Here is a 21,211-nt window from a genome sequence, read left to right as displayed (position 1 = left end):
ATTTGCCAAATATTATGAATGCTGTGTTTGTTATTAAAACACTTCGGTTTCTCACATCCTGGGCCACAGCAGACTTGGAAGGCCCCCTCCTTCGGAGACACGGTCTCCCTCACCACAGCACTGGGATTTGCAAACACCTGTCCACTGCCACATGGATGAGCCAGGGGATCGCTATGCGGACATTCCTGCCAGCCTCACTGATGCATGGACTTCCTACCACATCCACTCAAGGGATGGAAACATTTATAATTACGCAGCTATTCTGGGGGAAACAAGCCCCAGGAAGCAGGCCAATTCTGAACAGTCTCACATGGTTTATTTACCTTGTGTGAACAGGGATCCCTCAAGAGGGACCTCAGCCCAGGTTCACAGAGGAAAGAGCCTCTTGAGAAAGTGCTGCAGGTTGCCCAAGGGTGTCGCCACTTGCAACAGGCACCATTAAATACAGCAACAACCTAGGAAATCTCCAGGTTTACCCATCTATACTTCGTATCATTCACAACCATATCCCTTAAGAACATTCATAAAAAGAGGTTGTATAATGCATGCTAAAAAACACAGAAAGTTAAGTCCTATATAGCAAGTTAATTTCTTTCAAAGCCAATTTAAAAAAAAAAAAAAAACACTCCATTACTGAAGCATTAGGCAACACTGTTACCAAAAAGCTTAGTTATTTTAGTATTTCCTCTCAAGGAGCCTCCTAGTACTCTCCATTAGACAACGAGCACCTTGGTACGGTGACCATGTCAGCTCCTAGTGAAGGACCTGGCACACAGCATGTGCTCCAAAAAGTCCCCTGACTTGAAGCAAGCATGGTCCTGGACAAGAAAAGGCACATGTGCATCAGGTGTGTGTAGAATGGAAACAGATACAACGCCCAGCTAAGAGGATCAGATTTCCCAAATGGGAAGCAGGAGATACTCTAACTTCAAAGGTTAAGGGCTACCAAACACCAGTGCAGAATAAGCTTGCCGATGTGTGAGGCACAGTGGTCAAAACAGCCACATGCCACTTCACAAAAGCCAGATAGGCATTTTGTTGACACCAAACTTTGTGAATGCTGTTTGCAGCCTTCCTCGCTGTAGAGTTATAGACGCACGTAGGGATCTTAGGAAAACCTCAGGCATAGAATGCCAGAGAACTCACTCCAGACTTGTGCACTTGGGGTCAGTGAGTATCAAGAACATCTGTGTTAGGATGTCTCCTTGGGAAGGAGTCATCAGAGCAATCAAAGAGAATTCTTCATAAGGAAAAGAGAGAGCGCTCTGGTCTCTCTTCCTCTTCCTATAAGGAAGCCCATCATGGGGGCCCCACCCTGCGGACCTTCTCTAAACCTAATTAGCTCCTGAGGTCCAACCTCCAAATACTATCACATTGGCGGCTGAGGCTTCAATGTATGAACATGGGGGAGGGAGACATCATCCAGGGCACACCAACCAGTGATCTGCCCAGCCTTCTGTCAGCACCCCCCTCCAGTCTTGCTCTTTAAGGTGGGGTTTAGGAGAGCCAGCTCTGGGCAGGCATTGTCAGGATCCTCTCACTCTCCATCCCCCTCCCGTCCAGGGGGCCCTTGTGGCAGGAACCCCTGGCCCCTCAGGCTCTCCATTCCTCTTACAAGGGGAAAAGATCCTTTTAAAACAAAATCAAACCAAGTGGTCCCACGTTTCACAGCATGACTCTCGTGAAGCTTCTAAATGTTGTCTACCTGAACTCTGGCCCCACACTGTCTGTGTGGTTCCTCACATTCAGTACTGAGGCGCCTCAGGCAGTGGTCAGTTTTGCCCACCTTTGGCTTCAATATCTGTCATTTAGCGTCCTCCAATGGCAACCGTGTAGGTGTTAGTCACAAAAAACATCTCCTAAATCTGTGGGTCAGCAATGGTGTCTTCCTAGCTGGCAGACAGTACATCACACCATTTCGAGAGAGTCCTTGGGTCTTCACTGAAGCCAATAAACTTGCACAGGTGCCTTGGGGATGCCTGGGCCTCTGCCCTTCTCTTTTTTTTTTTTTTTTTTAATTTTTTTTTTTTTCCCAACGTTTATTTATTTTTGGGACAGAGAGAGACAGAGCATGAACAGGGGAGGGGCAGAGAGACAGGGAGACACAGAATTGGAAACAGGCTCCAGGCTCTGAGCCATCAGCCCAGAGCCTGACGTGGGGCTCGAACTCACGGACCGCGAGATCGTGACCTGGCTGAAGTCGGACGCTTAACCGACTGCGCCACCCAGGCGCCCCTGCCCTTCTCTTTAAGGTTTACTCTTTCTAGGTCTTTGTCCTTTATTATCTATTATAATAAAACCAACTGGTCAGAATATTTTTTCTTTAAAGCTTATTTATTTTTGAGAGAAAGCAGGGGAGGGACAGAGAGAAAGGGAGTCAGAGAGAATCCCAAGCAGGCTCTGCACTGTCAGCACAGAGCCTGATGTGGGGCTCAAACTCATGACCTTAGCTGAAATCAAGAGTTGGATGTTTGACTGACTGAGCCACCCAGGTGCCCTGGTCAGGGAATTTTTAATAAAAGCAAAGAATAAATGAGAAAAATTATCTTTATTCGTCACCAATCTTTTGAGTATGAGACCTTCTTTCTTGGAAAAAGAAAGAAAGAAAGAAAGAAAGAAAGAAAGACCGACCTTGGCAGAATGAGGAAGAACAAGAGAAAGGAGAAGACTCACCTTTGTGACCTTTCTGTTCCAGGGACTAGGTCACTGCTGTGTAATGAAGACTGAATGAGGAAATGGTGGCTCAAGCACCTCTCTGAGGTCAAATATATAGAATGAAAGGCAAGAGCAGGGTATGAACTCATTCTCTACAACCCTGAAGTACTCCGGGGCCCTCCCCTAACAAGCTACATTTCAATTTCTTTTTTTTTTTTTTTTAATTTTTTTAATGTTTATTTATTTTTGAGAGAGAGAGCGAGAGAGACAAAGTGCGAGTGGGGAGGGGCAGAGAGAGAGGGAGACACAGAATCCAAAGCAGGCTCCAGGCTCTGAGCTGTCAGCACAGAGCCCGACACGGGGCTTGAACCCACAAACCACGAGATCATGACCTGAGCGGAAGTTGGATGCTTAACTGACTGAGCCACCCAAGCAACCCATCAATTTCAAAGTAACATTTACATAATCTTTAGGTCCATTACTTCCTCTGGCCTGACACTTAAAAAAAAAAACAAACAAACAAACAAAAAAAACATTTTGTGTTTGTACTTAAGAGTCTTTCCAATTTCCTGAATGCATCTTCCTTCCTGGATGACATGAAACAGGTTTTCATTTATCCCATTAAGCTCACAGGTCCAGCACAGTTAATTGTTAACAGCTAAACAAGGAGGTTGTCCTCAACTGATAACCGCAGACACCATGAATAAAACTATAATCAAGCCCCAACAGTGTAGCACATGGAATTAAGAATTGAGACAAAGTCATCAAAAATGTACGCCTCTATTCTTTAAAAGATTCTTCTACCTACGGGGAGAAGCTTATGACAGGGAAAGATAATTCTAAAATAAAACCAAGCCTACACCTTGAAAGAGAAAATAGGCACATAAAAATACAAAAATCTGTCACTGAGCCACAGTTAGATTTCATTACAATCTGCCCTGTTGTTGAATAGAAGACATAGCTGTATGTCTCTCCTGGCCAAGACAATCAATATGATGAAACTTTTCCACCCTACTGTCTTCCATTTCCTACAAAAGTTGCCAAATGGCAGGGAAATTTTCCAAACTATAATTTCCTCTGCAGGGAAGTCTTATGATAGGCTTCCAAAATACTATAAATCAGTGCAAACCAACTGCATGTCCTCGGCCCCAAAGGACTAAAAAGGAAAGTCACTAACAGAGCTCACACAGCAAAGTTCTGAATCGATGCTGTAGCCAGGCTTCCCAAATTACACAAAGTAACCCAACAGAAAATAGCTTTTGAAAAAATGAAAAAGAGAATACGTGTCACTTTATAAGAGCAACCACTGATTGTGAAGTATTTGTTAGAAGTAAGCACACATACATAAATATTTTTCTGTCTGTGAGTCATGCTCAAAAAATGTTGGAGGGGCACCTAGGTGGCTCAGTCTAATAAGCATCCGACTTCGGCTCAGGTCACGATTTCACGGTTTGTGAGTTTGAGCCCGGCATCAGGCTCTCTGCTGTCAGTGCAGAGCCCGCTTCGGGAACTCTGCCCCCTCTCTCTCTGCTCCTCTGCCCTCTCAAGGATAAGTAAACATTAAAAAAAAAAAAAGTTGGAAAGCCACCACATCACAGACATACGAGTGGCAGGAAATGTAAAGAGAAAAATAAGAACATGAGAAAATGTCACCACTGAAGAGGCAGAATGATAAAAAGTCTACAAATGAACAACATAGCAATATTCCCACTGCTTCTACTACAGGTCTTCCAAAACCAAGACGGAGGAGAGTTGTTCTGGATTGAAGTGCATCCCTTGCCCCAGACAAATGCATATGCTGAAGCCCTAACCCCCTAAAATGACCATATTTGCAGACAGGGACTTGAAGGAGGTCATTAAGGTTAAATGAGGTCATAAGGGTGGCGCCTGGGTTGGAGAGAACTCAGTGCCCTTTTAAGAAGAGGAAGGGGGGCACCTGGGCGGCTCAGTTGGTTAAACGTCCAACTCTTGATTTCGGTTCAGGTCATGATCTCATGGTTTCGTGAGTTTGAGCCCAGCATTGTCAGCCCCGCTGTCAGCATGGAGCCTGCTTTGGGATTCTTTATCTCCTCTCTCTGCCCCTCCCCTTGCCAAGTAAATAAACAAACTTAAAAAAAAAAAAAGTCCACTTTAAAAAAAAAAAAAGAAAAAAAAGAAGAGAAGGAGACACCAGGAATGACCATGTGAGGATATAGGGAGAAGGCAGCCATCTGCAAGCCAAGGGGAAGGGCTTCAGGAACAACCAATCCTGCCAGCTCCTGGATCATGGACCTCCAGCCTCCAGCACTGAGAACCAATAAATATTGGTGTTTAAGCCAGTCTGTGGCAGCCCTAGGAGGCCAATATAGCTGTTTAAAACCACACTTTATAGGAATACTGTGGATTTTAAAAGAAGTCCAAATGGCAAAATTATACCCTGTTTTATTAAGACAAAATAAGACTTCTATTTCCCAAGAAAATTAAAGTTCAGAGGATCGTAAACATTACCCACACAAGAACTCAAATCAGATTTATAAATGTCGATGCAAAACTAAAATCCAGGATTAGAAGCCCCAATTAGGCACAGATCAAACAACCATGATGATTTATAAATTACCAACTCTAAGGCAGAACAGCCGTAGGTGGTAGACACAGGACATTTTCTGAATTCTTAGCATGTTCCCAGGCATTTTGTAGATATGTCATACACTTGACATTGTTTATCTTAATAAAAATAGCACAAGGTAGGTGGTATTATTTTCTGGGTAAGAAAACTCAGGGCAGAGAAGAGCCAAGCTCAAGGCCACGTCTTTGGGCTCCTAAGGCCTCACACTATCGTAACACACAGTGGAGATGGGAGCCTGGGGAGCTAGGTGGGCAGTTCCCAAGAGCTGAGTCACTTTCAAACTCACACACAGTATTTATTCGCCTAGGTTTCCTCCAGGGAGGTTTTCAGGAAATAAAACAAGCATCTCATTGTCTATACCTACAGCTTCTGCACGAACACAGCCATAAATAACATGACCCAAGCTTCAGTTTTAAAAAGCAACTGTTACTCTCTGCTTAATAACTACCCAAATGAATTAAGGGTCTTTCGTGGCCATCTAAATCCTAATTTACAATGAATGGGCATTCCATGTGCATAGCTCAGATCTGTTCCTTTGAAATAGTACATTTCTCTATTGTCCAAACACTAAATGTCTACCGTCAAATGCCTGGACTAAAAGCCATATGGACCATAAAGGGGCTAATTAAAAGCAACACTACCATTTCTCAATTTCATTTAACACATCGTATACAGAGTAACTCAGAAACAGCATTTGAGTAAAAATCACAAATGAGCAGGGGAGAGGATTGAACCAAAGCCTTTAATTTACAGAAACCTCACATTCTTCAAGTGGATATTCTAACATCTAATCCACGCCTGAAGCAGCATCTTTACAGAAACCTGTGAAAGCCCAATATCAACATCACGTCATCATGACTGACAGTATTTTCACACATACACATCTATGTTGCTTAAGAAAATAAGTTTTAAATACTTTTACGTAATTTCCTTGACCTTTTCTGCCTTCATATTAAGTCCCTAAAAGTATTTGCAATAAGTGAAAAGACCAACCTCCCTGACACTGAAAGTAAAATATTTTTAATTTGCAATTGAAACAGTCATTAAAATGTCCTTGTATTAGTGCCATTAGAAACACTTCTCAGGGGGCACCTGGGTGGCTCAGTCGGTTAAGCGTCCGACTTCGGCTCAGGTCATGATCTCGCGGTCTGTGAGTTCAAGCCCCGCGTCGGGCTCTGTGCTGACTGCTCAGAGCCTGGAGCCTGTTTCAGATTCTGTGTCTCCCTCTCTCTCTGACCCTCCCCCGTTCATGCTCTGTCTCTCTCTGTCTCAAAAATAAATAAACGTTAAAAAAAAATTAAAAAAAAAAAAAAAAGAAACACTTCTCAGAATTAGAAGCAAAGGAGTAAGAAAATTTGATCATTAACCAAAGGGAAAAAAAATCAATAGAAATGGATCCAGAAAGGACATAGATAAAATAATCTGTAGACAAGGACAGAAACAGCCATTATAAATATACTCCAAATATTCAAAAAGCAGAGGAAAGCATGAGGATGGTGAGAGACCACATGAAAGATATAGAGAGAGAACCAAATCAAACTTTTAGGGATGGAAAAACAGTGTCTAAAATCAGAAATACACGAATGGGATTAAAAGTAAACTACACATTACAGGAAAAAAAAAAAGAGTAGGGAACTAGGACATAGTGATTAAAAACTAAAATGAAAAGCAGAAGGAAAGGGATTAACAAGAGAAATAACAGAGCATCAGTGAGCTGTGGAACAGCAGCAAGCAGTCTACTAATTGGAGTCCCAGGGGGGTGGGGGAGGGGGAGAACAGAGGCCAGAGAACAGAAAAATATGTATATATTGGAAAAAACAGCTAAAATTCTTTTCCAATTTGATGAACACTATAAACACACAGATCCAAGTATCTCAACAAACCCGAAGCAGAAAAAGCATCCAGAAAATCACATAAATGCATATCTATTGCAACTGCTGAAAGCCAGTGATAAAGAAGAAAAAAAGACAATAATTATAGAGCAACAAAGAATGACAATAGGTTTGTCAGAAACAATGCAAGCCAGAAGACATAGAAGAACAGCTTTAAAAGTATTAATTTAAAAAAAAAGTTAATTTACAAGTACTTGAAAAAAATTAGTGAATTCATGTATAACTTGGGAATAATAAAACCTTCCTAACCATGCCTCAAAATCACAAAGTATAAAAGAAAGCCATTCTAAATCCCACTACATTAAAAAAACCTCTAGGAGGGGCGCCTGGGTGGCGCAGTCGGTTAAGCGTCCGACTTCAGCCAGGTCACGATCTCGCGGTCCGTGAGTTCGAGCCCCACATCGGGCTCTGGGCTGATGGCTCAGAGCCTGGAGCCTGTTTCCGATTCTGTGTCTCCCTCTCTCTCTGCCCCTCCCCCGTTCATGCTCTGTCTCTCTCTGTCCCAAAAATAAATAAACGTTGAAAAAAAAAAAAATTAAAAAAAAAAAAAAAAACAAAAAAAAACCTCTAGGAGGTAAAACACATCAAATGCAAAGCCACTAAAGGATATGACAAACTGGAAAAAGATTTTTGTAATTTCATTTCCCAGATAAAGGACTAATATTCCTAATACAGAGACAATGCCTAAAAATTAAGGGGAAGAAAAGAACCACCTAATAGAAAAGAGCAGAGGATAAGAACAAGGAGTTTCTGAAAGCAGCCCTAAACATGAAAAACACTCAACGTCCTCATAATAAAAGGACAGCAAATGAGAAATATGCAGGCTGACAGAAAGCCAGAGGTTTGACAAGAGATCCAATGACGAAATCTGGGAAAGCAGGTACTTTCATCCATTGCTGATGGTAATGTTTTCCAATGCACAAATCTAAGGGAGGGAGGGGAATTTAGTAATATCTAAACAAAGCTTCATATTCATTTACTAGAGATGGGATTGCGAGATTGAAAGGGTGATCTAGCCCAATGATTCAGCAGTAAAGGTACAAAACTATTTGCCAGGTTACTCACTGAGACGTTGCCATGGCCAGGGATGAAAACACCACAAATGGCCTTCATTAGGGAACAGGCTGAATAAACTATGGTACTCGTACAAAATTAAAGACAAAACAAAGGAGAAGATAATCTCTGCTCTCTGATATGGAATGATTTCCAGGATATGTCCCTAAGTGAACAAGGGCAAGGGACAGAACATAGTATGTGTGACCTTTGTAAAAACAGGGTGGGAGAAGGTATCATATATTTGTAAAACAAAACAGTAGAAACCTAAGTCAGAAAAAGATAGGTCTCCTAATAGCAGAGGGAAGGAGGCAGGGAGGGGACAGCAGTGAAAGCCTGGCTCCTTTACACATATCTTGTTTACAGATTTTATAGGTTTGATTAAGGAATCATAAAAGAGTTTTCCTTTTTTTTTTTTTAAGGTTAAACCAATAAAGGAAAAAAGTAATCCCTAATGTAAGTAAATGGATAGACTTACCAGGTTATTGAAATGATTACACAGAGAAAATAGGTATTTTAAACAATGTTGACTATACATCCATAATTAAATATATTCTAAGGCCAAACAGAGCTGCAAAACCTTAAATTTCATTCGGCACTCTTATTGTTAATATTGGTATTATTTAGAAATAATATGTATGTGGATGTAGATGTGAGATAGTCAGAAAATTATGTATTGTTAGAAATCAAGATTTTCAATGTATAAGAGAAAAATATAAAATCAAAGCTAAGTTATAACTATGCAGTTTTACAGTTGAATTAGAAAATTAATATGGACTCATAATTGGGGTGCCTGAGTGGCTCAGCTGGTTAAGCATCCAACTCTTGATTTTGGCTCAGGTCATGATCTCACAAGTTTGTAGGTTCGAACCCCACATCAGGGTCTGCAATGACAGTGTAGAGCCTGTTTGGGATTCTCCCTCTCCCCCTTTCTCCCTCAGCCCCTTCCCTGCTCACACTCTTTCTCTCTTATAAAATAAATAAACCTAAAATTTTTTTTTAAAAATATGAACTCATGATTTATGTTGCTTTTTCATAACACACACTTCTTAGCTCATGCTTATTTGAAAAGCCTTAGAAGCAGTGGCAACCCAGTAACAATGAAGGACCCTACACCAGACTGTGGCCCCTGTATACCGTTCTCCACTAAAAGGAACCAAGGGCTACTGGAAAAATGGCGGATCCACACAAGAGGCAGAAAAATGCACAAGATGAACCTTTAACATCTGACTGGTCAGAAAACAAAGAAGCACTCAAAGGTGACTGGGAGCAGGACCACGTGCCGGAAGCCACAGGAAAGGGCTCCAAGGGGCAGATGAGCCTGACAAGCACAATCTGAGCATGACAAAGGACTACAATTAACAGATGCACACTGGATGTATAAAAACTCCTGGCGTCTACTGTGCACTGTACAATCCTCCCAACTTCCTGTACTTTGAAAATTTTCATGATAAAATATTGGGAGTGAGGAGCACTTTAAACTTCAAAACGATACTAAAAAGGGAGAGGGTGGGAAGAAGGAAAAACCTGAAACAATTCACTGTCGCCACTGCAGAACACCAGGGCAACCACTCCTCACGCTAATAGGCAAGTAAAGCACCAACATCAGCATTCTCCTCCCCTCTTTTCTGAATGTACCACATCTCAGGGTGACCAAGTAACCCCAGTTAAGGAATTAAAGCTCTTCTACACAGTCAAGCTGAAGCTCAGGGCTGTGAAAGCACAAATTGAATTAGTGGGGTAGGAATCACCACTTTATGACATGTAGAGAAAAAGTTAATTGGGTAGGTGTTTACAATAGGTGAAACCACTAGATGAAAGGTTGAAGGGGAAGAAGGCAATGAAAAGGGGCACCTGAACTCATTAGCTGGTCTAAGCATCACTAAGAGTAGGACATGCAGGGGATACATGCCTGCTGAGAGGACATGGAATAAAAGATGTGGAACCACCTATCAGGTATCTTTTTTTAAAAAACTGTTGGGGGCATCTGGATGGCCCAGTTGGTTAATCAGTCCAACTCTATTTCAGTTCAGGTCGTGACATGGAGACCCTCATCGGCTCTGAACTGGGTGTGGAGCCTGCTTGAGATTCTCTCTCTCCCTCCCTCTGCCCCTCTCCCCCACTCGTACTTTCTCTCTAAAAAATAAAATAAAATAATAATAATAAATAAAATTTAAAGACACTAAACCTGAATTTAACTGAACGTTTCCAAGTACCCCCCAGTCTGGGGGACATACAAGGAGGTGAGCCCTATAAACAGAAGCGTAGCATACACGACATTCTATGTAAAAACTGACCCAATTTCTTCACTAAGTCAATGACTTGGGGGAAAAAAGCAGGGTGGGGGAGGGTTTCCCCACTAAAGGAGACAAGAGACACAACCACCCAATGAAGTGTGTGGTCCTTCTTGAATGTGGATTAGAACCATCCAGATCTATATGAAAGACTCTTTAAGCAGACATGCAGCCTTGGGATGGAGAGTACACATGACATCAGAGAGTCCCAGTTAACTCCACGAGTTTAACGATGCCACTGTAGGGGCAAAAAAAATGGCCATAGATTCAAAGATCTCTACTAAAATATGTAGAGGTGAAATATCAATTTCTAGGATTTGCTTTAAAATACACATCAGAGGGGTGAGGAGAAGGCAGAGAATAAGAAATAAAGCAAAGTGGGGAAAACCATGACCCGAATGCACCTGTGTTCTGATCCCCACGCATGGGCCTGTAGGATGTGATTATAATGTCCTCACTCCTCTGGGGTATATTTGAAAATCCTCACAATGCGAAACACTTTAAAATCTCTTTTTAACAAAAACAAGTCATCAACTTGGATAAACTGACCTCCACACCTGAGGAAGAGTATTTTGTAAAATCAGAAGTGAAAACAGAGCAAGAAAACAGGGTGGAGGACTTCACACTCCCTGAATTTCCTTATTTTTTCAATCAGGATCACTCCCACGCCCAGGCCACTCAGATACATCAGGTTCACAGCGTAAGTCCGAGAAGCCAGGGCAACAGCAAGCCCTAAAGTGAGCCCTCGGGTTGCAGACAGCTTCGATGGCATGGAGACCAGGGTGACCCCAATCAGACAACACACCCAGGCCAGCAAGACCTGAGGGAGAGGCAGAGCTCTGGGCACCCCAGGGAGTCTGGAGGCTTCTGCTCCCAAGCTCTGCCTTTGTTTTTGATCATTAAGGAATCATTTAATAAAAAGCCATTCACCAAAGTCATCTTATTTTGAAACCCATCGGCCTTGGTCAGTCTCCTCACATCTACTAAAATGGAAGCGATGAAACCAGATGTCTGCCAAGATCCCCTCCAGGTGGTTTCTTTTGTCCAACAGGTCATGCTCTGTGCCGATGTCAGACAATCTGTGAGATGCCAGAGAGAAGTCTGATTCCCAGCTTCACAACTCTAAGATTCAATGCAGGTCATATCTATTCTGAAGTATGTCCAGCAACAAATCAGGACTTAGGTAAGGAGAGACTTCATGGGGAAGAATTATTTCAAGTGGGAGAAACAGGGCCCGTTGCAAGAGAGGCAGGGGGCCATGGCTACCCGGAGAATGCAAGACAGTGTGGTCTGCAAGTGTCTACCCAGGTTAAAAGCATGGGTTTTTTAAATAGGACTTTTGACCTTCAATTTACTAAGTCTAAAAGTTACACTCAGGATTTTCTTGCTTTTAAAAATAATTATAAGCAACATCCCTCATGGACAAACATCTTCAGTGAGTTTAATTATTTGAGCATAAGCAAAATTATTTAAACCAGTAGGAGCCTGGTGACAGAAACTCCTCAAATGAAAAGAAGCATTAGCCATGGCATGTCTCAGCCATTTCCGAGTGTATATCCTACACGGAAAACGCCAGTTAGTATTACTGAAGGAAATCCCAAGCAACTAAAAACAAATGTGACAACTCACATTGAGTGACCTCAGAGTGTGCACCCAGAAAAAAGTTCTTACTTTCCTCCTGCAGGGCTGCCTCCCAGTTTTTCCTTGAAGTGCACAGTGAGTTCTGTTCTTGAAAAAAGATCTGGCTGGCACTACCTTTGCTGCCCTGGCACCAAGTTCACCAAGACACTAATCTGATCCACCCTGGAACATTTCCTCCTGTAATAAAATTCTCTCTCCAAAGACAAAGCAAACAGTGATGCAGAATACAAGAAACTAAAACGCCAGCCACGGTCAAGGGCAGAGATAAGAAACATCAGAAAGAACACTTGAAGAGAACGTTCTAGAAGGACCTGTGCCTGAGCTACCCAGTGAGGCACTCGATGCAAGATGTGGCCCTGGCAACTTACCAAGCAACTTAGGCCTTGCTTCCTCCCTCTCCAAAGTCAGCAATTATACATACCTATACATTGTTAAAAGGAACAAATAAGGAAAGTGTGTGAAAGGAAAGTATTTTTTAAGCTGGAAAGCCTAACTGCTGTGATTCTCAATTTTTAAAAACCTATGCCACATATTTTGTTAGCAACACTACCACAGCTTCCTTTAATGGAACTTGGAAATTTCAAAGTCTTGTATTTTTTTTTTCATTTTCCAAATTGAAATATTAACTAAGTTTTTTCAAACTACCCACTTACTCCCTCTCAAGATGCAGGTATGCCTCTGCCCACCCAGGTGGGCACCTCGCCCTGGTCTGCTTGAAAATCTCTGTACTCTACTGGTGTAAGATGTGTCATGGCATCGTCATGCCTACCTACTTACCTTTCCCCCATTTTCCTGCTCTCCCTTTCCCTCAAAACCATGGGCCTAGACCTTACTAGAAAGGTGAAAACTTTGCACAGCAATAGCACAGAGAGTCACCTACTAACAGGAACACGAAATGATAAATCGCTAACTCACAGCCAGGCATGGCCTGGACTTTTCAACTGCAGGATAAAGCACAGGCTGAGACATCAGATGAGAAACCCCAACAAAGTCTCCTTGCTCTTCCAGGGTCCCCATGAGCTCTTCATGCTTAGGTGTCAATTCAGTCAGAAGCTGGCCCACCCCGGGCTGGAGCCCTAGACCTCTCATCTCCTCCCCCTACTCTTCCCTCCTTCCCCAACCCGGTCCGGGAATTGGCTCCGGGAATTGACTCTCCTGGTTCCCCACACCACGTCCTTGCTTTCTACTCATGCACCAATCATTATACCCAATATCAAAGGGAAAGTAGACATGCAATAGAAGGTTACTCGGTCATAAAAAAAAACAAAAAAAAAACAAAAAAAAAAAAAAAACAGGAAATTCTGACACCTGCTGCAACATGGATGAACCCTGAGGACACTATGCTAAGCGAAATAAGCCAGTTACAAAAACACAAATACTGTATTATTCCACTTATATGAGGGACCTAGAGTAGTCAAACTCACAGAGACAGAAAGTATAGTGTATTGGGGAGAGGGCTGGCAGGGAGAGAGGAATGGGGAGGTCGTGCTTAATGGACAGAGTTTCAGCTTGGGAAGATGAAAAATCTCTGGAGATGGACAGTGGAGATGGTTGCACAACAATGTGAACGTACTTAATGCCACTGAACTGTGCACTTAAAAATGGTGAAGATGGCAAATTTTAGGTTATATATGTTTTACCACAGTAAAAAAAAAAATGCCTTCTTTCTTCTTTCTTTCCTTTTCTTTCTTTCTTTCTTTCTTTCTTTCTTTCTTTCTTTCTTTCTCTCTCTCTCTCTCTCTCTCTCTCTCTCTTTCTTTCTTTCTGTTTTTAAAGAAAGCAAGATCCCTCCTTCACAAGTTTTTCTACTGTCAATGGTGCTGGTGGCTCATTACAGAGCTCCTGACCCGGGCCCTCACCCAGCCATAGAATTTCCCTGCCGTGGTTTCTCAGAAAAGGCCGAGAAGTCTTGTTTGTGACCTCATGCCCCCTCTCTCACTCCTCACATACAGGACACTGACTTGCTGAACCCATCACCTTTTCTGAGTAACCGACTACTTACTCATCCCTAAAGCCAGAGTCCCTCCTTGACTGCTTTGGCTTATTTGCACACCTACTATTTGCTGAATACCAGGCTCTATCTACCCTGGATACTGGAGGGTGTCAGTGAGTGAGCAGGTGTTAGTGAGTGAGCAGGACTCTAAGAAAACTTTTATTTTCATCAGAGAGGTAGACAACAAAGAAAGTTGAGTGACAGCACAGGTAAATGCTGGAGGGGTTCCACCAGCAGAGTGGGGGGAGCGGTTGGCAGGGGGTGTGTGTGGGGTCTCTCGGAGGGGGCATCTGAGCTCCAACCTGAAAGACAGGGCATAGTCCTCCTCACCCTCTTCTAAACAAGTGCTCGTCGCACTCTCATCATGTGTCTTTTATCCAGCGAGGCCAGTAAAGTCCATAAAGCCTTGAAATTCATGGCATGTCAGTTAAAAAATAGTAACAACTTATTGCTTATCTCTTTTAACCACAATCATCCACAGATCTGCTGCCAAATAATATTGCTCACCCATGGCATTCTCTACCTAGCTCTTCTACCTCTGCTTAAAAGCAAATAGAAAAAAAAATTATTCTCAAAAGCTCTCCTATGTCTCCCCATCCTGCCGTGCAAACAGCCGAAATCAAATGAAGATATAAATCGTTCTTGCAGGCCACTCTTCCTGTCCCTGCCCACGTCCTGGTGCCGCCCAGGCCCTTCCTACAGTTCTTGTTTGTGCTTTATCTGAGACTTAAAACCCTGGGCAGGGATCCTTTCTCAATGCTCAAGACACAATAAAATATTAAATATGGTTGAGTCAATATCACAGCGCAGGATGCCCACATAACTCCCAGAAGAGGCCTAAGTATCTAAATCAATACCACAAGCCCAAGCCCCTCCCCGTTCTCTCTTCCCTAACCCAAGAAAAGCAGCACTGGAAAGAACCGCTGCTTACACAGGGGACCTTCTGTGGGCAATACAGCACAAGAACATGAAGCATCTGTAGACCTGCCATGGGTCAGGTCCAAGGCAAATACTCAGCCAAGTGGAAACTAAAAAAAGCAGATCCTTGAGATCCTGGCTCAAGAGAAAGAATGTTCTAGGAATTCAACCTGCTCGGAACTACACTGCCGGTGGTAGACGGGGTGTAGGGGAAGCAAGCGTAAGCTGCTACAACCTTTATAGCATTCAGTTTGGCAAATATATGTACAGATGGCCTTAGAAAGTACATGCCCCTGACACAGAACTTCCTTACTATGTGCGCGTCAAGGGCCTTGCCACCTCTCACCTTCCTAATTCTCAGGCTTGCTGGACCTGCCACTTCCAGGTTGCTCTTTGTATCCCCCAGGGCCCTGTAACTCCAGGTGGAGGAAAACTCCCCTCACACACTCACCAAGGAACCCTGACACCAAGCACATGTCTGGTACGTGGCAGTCACCCAACATTTCATGTGAATGGACTTTGAGGATGCAGAAGCATCCTGAAATATTTAAGTGTATGGATGTTCATTTAGGTTTTGAAAATGCTGAAACATCAGAATCAATTAAGTATCTAATAAAGGACTGGATGAGTAAATTAGGCCACAGCCATAAGGCTGAGTGCTGTGCCACCATCTACTCACTGTGGTCTGAAAGTGCTCCGGGAACACCAGATGGCTACTGTAGACCTCCCAGGCTACAGAGATGCAGGATCTAAGCAGGGTCCCTGCTCCACAGACTCCCCAGAAGCCAGCCTAGTGAGGAGACCAAACTCCAGATGTTCCCATCAAGAGCTCTAAATCCAGAGCAAGACCAACTCTTTGGCTTGGGGCAGAGCGAGAGGAGAGAGACCAAAAAGAAACTGGAGAAAGTCAGAGGATCCTGCGGCCTCACATCCCACATCCCGCCCAGCAGCACACCTGTCCTCTCTGCTCTGTCCCCTAAATACCAGTCAGAAAATCATACAACATTGGTACAAATAACAATGTCAGTCTTAGCTAACCATGTCCAAGCATGAGCATGTCCAGGGATGCAGAGGAACAGCACAGCAAACAAGCCAACATCTGACAGCAAAAGAGCATCAACAGATGAACAGAAAGTGTTCAAAAGACAGAGACTGTGTCCTAGGAAAAAAAAAACACGGAACCCTCAAAGAAGAAAGGGAAATTCTCACAAATGCTTCATAGTCCAAGACAGTTAAGAACATGACTTCAGTAAAACAAGAGCATGAAGATGAGATGATGAAATTACACATGAAAGGGCGAGCAGACACCTAAGAAAATCATGATCAAAACAACATAGCAAGGGGCACCTGGGTGGCTTAGTCAGCTAAGCGTCCGACTTCAGCTGAGGTCATGATCTCACAGTTTGTGGGTTAGAGCCCTGTGTCGGGCTGTATGTGGACAGCTCAGAGCCTGGAGCCTGCTTTGGATTCTATGTCTTCCTCTCTGTCTGCTCTTCCCCCATTCATGCTCGCTCTCTCTCTCTCTCAAAAATAAACACTAAAAAAATAAAAAATAAATAAAAACACAGCAAGAGGAGGAGGAAGTTAAGCAAAGTGTGGGATCCAGGGCTGAAAACAGAATTATGAACTTGTTGGAAAGGATTATGAACAGCACAGAGGATACAAGTTGAAAAGACAAATCAAGAAAAACAGGAATGAAAAGTAGACAATAGCTTTCCAACATAAAGGATCTTTGAGGCAGGGATTCCAATAAATGGAACATAAAATACATTTTAAAAAATACATATACAGAAGAAGAAAATTTCCTGAAGTGATTAAAGAAACCAATCTACATATTTTTTAAATTTTTTTTCAAGTTTTTAATTTAGTTTTGAGAGAGAGCATGAGTTGGGGAGAGGCAAAGAGAGGGAGACACAGAATCTGAAGCAGGCTACAGACTCTGAGCTGTCAGCACAGAGCGGGGTTCGAACTCACAGACCGTGAGATCATGACCTGAGCTGAAGTCAGATGCTTAACCGACTGAGCCACCCAGGCACCCCTCAATCTACAGATTTTTTTAATGTCTTTATTTTTATTTTTGAGAGAAAGAGCTTGGGGGGGGGGGAGGGAAAGAGAGACAGAGACACAGAATCTGAAGCAGGCTCTAGGCTCTGAGCTGTCAGCACAGAGCCTAACACAGGGCTCAAACTCACGAACTGAACCAAGTTGGACACTTAACCAACTGAGCCAGGTGCCCCTCAATCTACATACTAAAAGAGCACATCAAGTTCCTGACAATGTGCTCAAAGCAGTAACCAAGGAAGTTACTAAACTACTTAACTTCAAGGGTTAGACAGTTACAGGTGCAAAAAAGCACATCACCCACAAGGGGACAAAAAGGAGAGGGAAAAAAAAGGCCACCGTAAGATTTCTCCCATTGCCTCTTTAAATACAGGAAGACTCTGGAGCAATGGCCACTATACTCTAGATGGCTGGAGACTATCATACCCAGCCGAAGTATCATTCAAGTCCAAAGCCAAGGGACAGATACTTACAAATGTGAGACATAACTGGGGTAAGAAAACTGTAATCTAGCCAATCAAGAGATGAGCCAAAACTAAAGATTCGATATTAGGAAAGCCCTGAGTAAAAGCATTAGATCAATTTAAATACAGGACAAAGCCAAAGAACGGTGGACAGCATGGTGGCAGACAGAATGAAAATTACAATGTCAAGTTAATAGTAACACGTTTTTAAATGAAAGGCTGGAGAGAAAGGGGGGAGCATATGAAGGCTGGCATCCTTGTCTTCCAGGCTGGGGAGTCAACACACATGGTCAGAGTTGCAACACTGCTTTAAAAAGCCACAATCCTAACCCTGTGACACTTTCACAAATCTCTTCCCTTAGTCTTAGATGAACCTTTTAGAAAATAAGCCCTCACGTTAAGGAAACATTTTTGAAGTTTCTCTGGTTTTACTTCAGCTTCTTGTTTATTGAAATCAAGTAAAAACATAACACTTTTATTATAAAACAGCATTGTCAGATAGATTGCATTTTTACAAAGGTACTTCTGACCATCTTCAAAACTATTGTTGTACCTGTCCTAAATACAGTATAAAGTGGTCTCGATGAGGTGAACCCAGTGTGGCCAGAGGTTGCTTTGGGTGGCTAGGATGTGAGGCGAGAGACATTTTCTTCTTTGAACTTGTCAAAGGTTAATGGATTATACTGAACATGCATCGTGTTTACCATTCGAAACCCAAACTAGAAGCTTCTGTGTGTATTAGCACAGGTACTCAGAAGAGAGACAAGCACTTTGATAAAGGGGTACAGAAGATTTCCTTTTCTTTCCCTCTTACCAATTTAATTTCTAGAAGGTGAACGTTTATGACTCATGTGGTTAAAAAGACACATCTTGCTTTAGTTTTTTAATAGAAGGGGCTTCTCAGCTGTAACGATTGATTCCCAGCCCCAGAGGTGCTGGAGAGGCAAGTAGAGCATTAGACGGTAGAGGAGGACTGAAATCCCAGAAGAAGAGGATGGGGGCGGGGGGGGGGGGAATTGCAAAATTCCCGTGGGGCGCAGCAGTCCAGTAATGCAGCACAAACGTGGAACAAGGGGGTGAAGACTACCCTAAGTCAGACACAGCCCTCAGTCGCCCCCCCACCCCCATGCCTTGTACCATTACGATAGATGCACTTGCCCAGGAAGGCATTCGTTATGTCAGAAACGAGATTCAGGAAAAAAGGGTTCCATTCATACTCAACAATATACAGCACCCTGGAACAGCACACCACGCAAAAGCCTGGCATGCCCAAGCTAAGGTGCCCAAGCTTGTAGCCTTTATGTGCTTTTGATGGGTGAAAAAAAAAGAAAAGAAAAGAAAAAAAAAAAAAAGAACTCATAAAAGCAGATGAGTTTCTAAAAGGAGTTACCTTCAAGCTTCACCAACATGCAGATACTCAGCATGCTTAGACCTTAAGGTTTGGAATGTTCCAACTGGAACAAAACTCACCAGTGGCTATGGCCCAGTAAACGTCTGATCCACTCAGTAACTCACCACATGCTATGGGAGAATAAACCTGGGACCCAGGCACTTGAAGCAGAATTCGAAATGGAGCGACCCGTGCATTGGAATCCAGCACTGCATCCAGAGCACCTACCAGGCGACCTTCAAAAGAAAAAAGAAAGTGCACCACTGAGCAGAGACCGAGCAGCTGCCCACTCCCTGCAAAACAAGGCAGTTCGCTTTGTGTCTAGACTTGACACCAGAAGTCAGCAGGCTCACGTCCAGTTCTTCAACTCACCTCACAAGAGCCTGAGCTCCAGGAGGCCCAGGGCTCTGGCTGCCTAGTACCACTCACCCAGCATCTGGAATAGGGCCTGACATTAACAGGCACTCAGTACAGATTTGCAGAATCCAACAACCACGGGAACAAGGGGCCCTGAACAAGTCACCTAACCTAGCTAAGTGTTTCCTTTCCTCAGCATCTCAATTACAGAGGCAACACAACTCTATAAATAAGAGCTGGAAATATGGAGTCAGAATGTCTGACTCAAGTCTCAGTTTCCCAACTTTTAAGCTGTGTGACACTGGGCAAGTTACTTAACCTCTCTGTGCCTTGGTCTCATTTGTAAAAGGGAATTATCACGTATATCTACCTTATAGGGTAATTGTGAGAATTAACGTATGCAACATTCAAAGTTCTTAGACTATTGCCTGGCTGTAAAAACTACCGTTATTATATCATATCCTCAAAGGTAGAAAAATAATCCCTGCCCACTCCAGAAGGGGACCGTGAGAAGCAAATAAAATATTGAAGTCCTTCACAGACCACAAAGCACACAAAGTAAAGGTCTATCACTCTGTTGTAATGAATATCATCATGAATCAACAGCAAACACACACACACACACACACACACCCACACACCAGGTGGCAGACGATTTCGTATTGTCCCATTACTCGTTTGCCAGGGTTCTGCACTGTAGAGTTACTCCTTTTTCCCTTTGTAATGAACAAGTATTCTGTGAAGTTCTTTGAAACTGCATTCCTCCTTAAATTTAACTTATTTATTTCTAGCAGTATGGTTTCATGTTTCCCTACTTTATCCAATCTAGTATTACGATTATTTTGATGTTCATGTTGTCTCTGACTTGGCCAGTAGGTACCCCTTCAAGCTGGCTTCTGTGTCCTTTGGACGTGTCCCCATTATTCTACTTTCTGGCAAATAATCCAAGTTCACCCTTTATTCTTCCTGCTCTAGCCCTGGCATCAGCCATTTCTCCAAGAAGCCCTGATTCCTTTAGTGAAGAATGGTATTTAAAAGCCAAGGTCTGGGAGCCAAGTACACTTACTGCTGTGGGGGTGCTTGCCCAGAACCTTTCAGTGGACAGAGCTTGGACTGTACATATATGTACATATGTATGGGTACATGTTTATGTATGTATACACACATATACTCATTGACATTTTCATTTTTATACTGATTTTATACATAAAAACTTCCAATTATGATCCAATACCAGCACTGCGATCAAATACCAGGGTCATTCCAGTTTCTTCCCATATTTGCAACTCTCTTCTCCAACATGAAGAACCTGGCTTCCATTATTCTTAATATATTTACTTATCTGATCAATTCTATCCCCTTTCTGACAGATGCCCTCTTTACTTTATCTAGGCTCCAACTGACCATCCACCCCACCCATACAATTACCTTGATCTGTCCCCATTAACAGCTTTAGGGAAAGAAGGAAGGGTGCCTGAGTTTTTATAGCAATTATTCCTTAGGCTGCTCAGAATTTTTGTCTTACTGGTTTGTTTGCACAGAGAGAGAGCACACATGTGCGTGAGCCAGGGAGAGGGACGGAAGGAGAGAGAGAATCTTAAGCAGCCTCCACACTCAGTGCGGAGTGGGGCTTGATCCTGTGACCCTGGTATTATGACCTGAGCTGAAATTAAGAGTCGGATGCTCTAATGGACTGAGCCACCCAGGCGCCCCTCACTGGTCTGCTCTTGACTTACATGTAATTGAGAGGGCCTGAAAGCTGTCAGCTAAATAAAGGGGCTGCTACTTTAACACAGAACTTGCACAGCTGCTTAGGGGAGCTCTGTGATCAAAACCACAGGTGGAGGCACCTGCGTGGCTCAGTCACTTAAGCAACTCTTGATCTCAG

General features: G+C 43.0%; 1 protein-coding gene across 6 annotated transcripts in view; it reads right to left on the bottom strand.

The window, feature by feature from the left end:
- Positions 1 to 21,211, bottom strand: part of TBC1D8 (TBC1 domain family member 8) — a 112,137-nt gene that overhangs the window by 52,679 nt on the left and 38,247 nt on the right. For 2 of the 6 annotated variants that reach the window (XM_045445682.1, XM_045445681.1), the window contains exon 2: positions 19,092 to 19,202. The exons of 1 other annotated variant lie outside the window; for it this stretch is intronic. In XM_045445682.1, coding sequence (XP_045301638.1) covers positions 19,092 to 19,202 — 111 coding nt within the window. Of the gene's footprint in view, positions 1 to 1,786; positions 1,824 to 19,046; positions 19,203 to 21,211 lie in introns of those variants that run through there. 3 more of the 6 variants (XM_045445679.1, XM_045445680.1, XM_045445685.1) reach the window with 2 other exon arrangements.

This window comes from Leopardus geoffroyi, chromosome A3 (assembly GCF_018350155.1).
Source record: "Leopardus geoffroyi isolate Oge1 chromosome A3, O.geoffroyi_Oge1_pat1.0, whole genome shotgun sequence".
Classification (NCBI taxonomy): Eukaryota; Metazoa; Chordata; class Mammalia; order Carnivora; family Felidae; genus Leopardus; species Leopardus geoffroyi.
The sequence above is the reverse complement of the archived record's forward strand: the minus strand, read 5'-3'. Positions and strand labels throughout refer to the sequence as shown.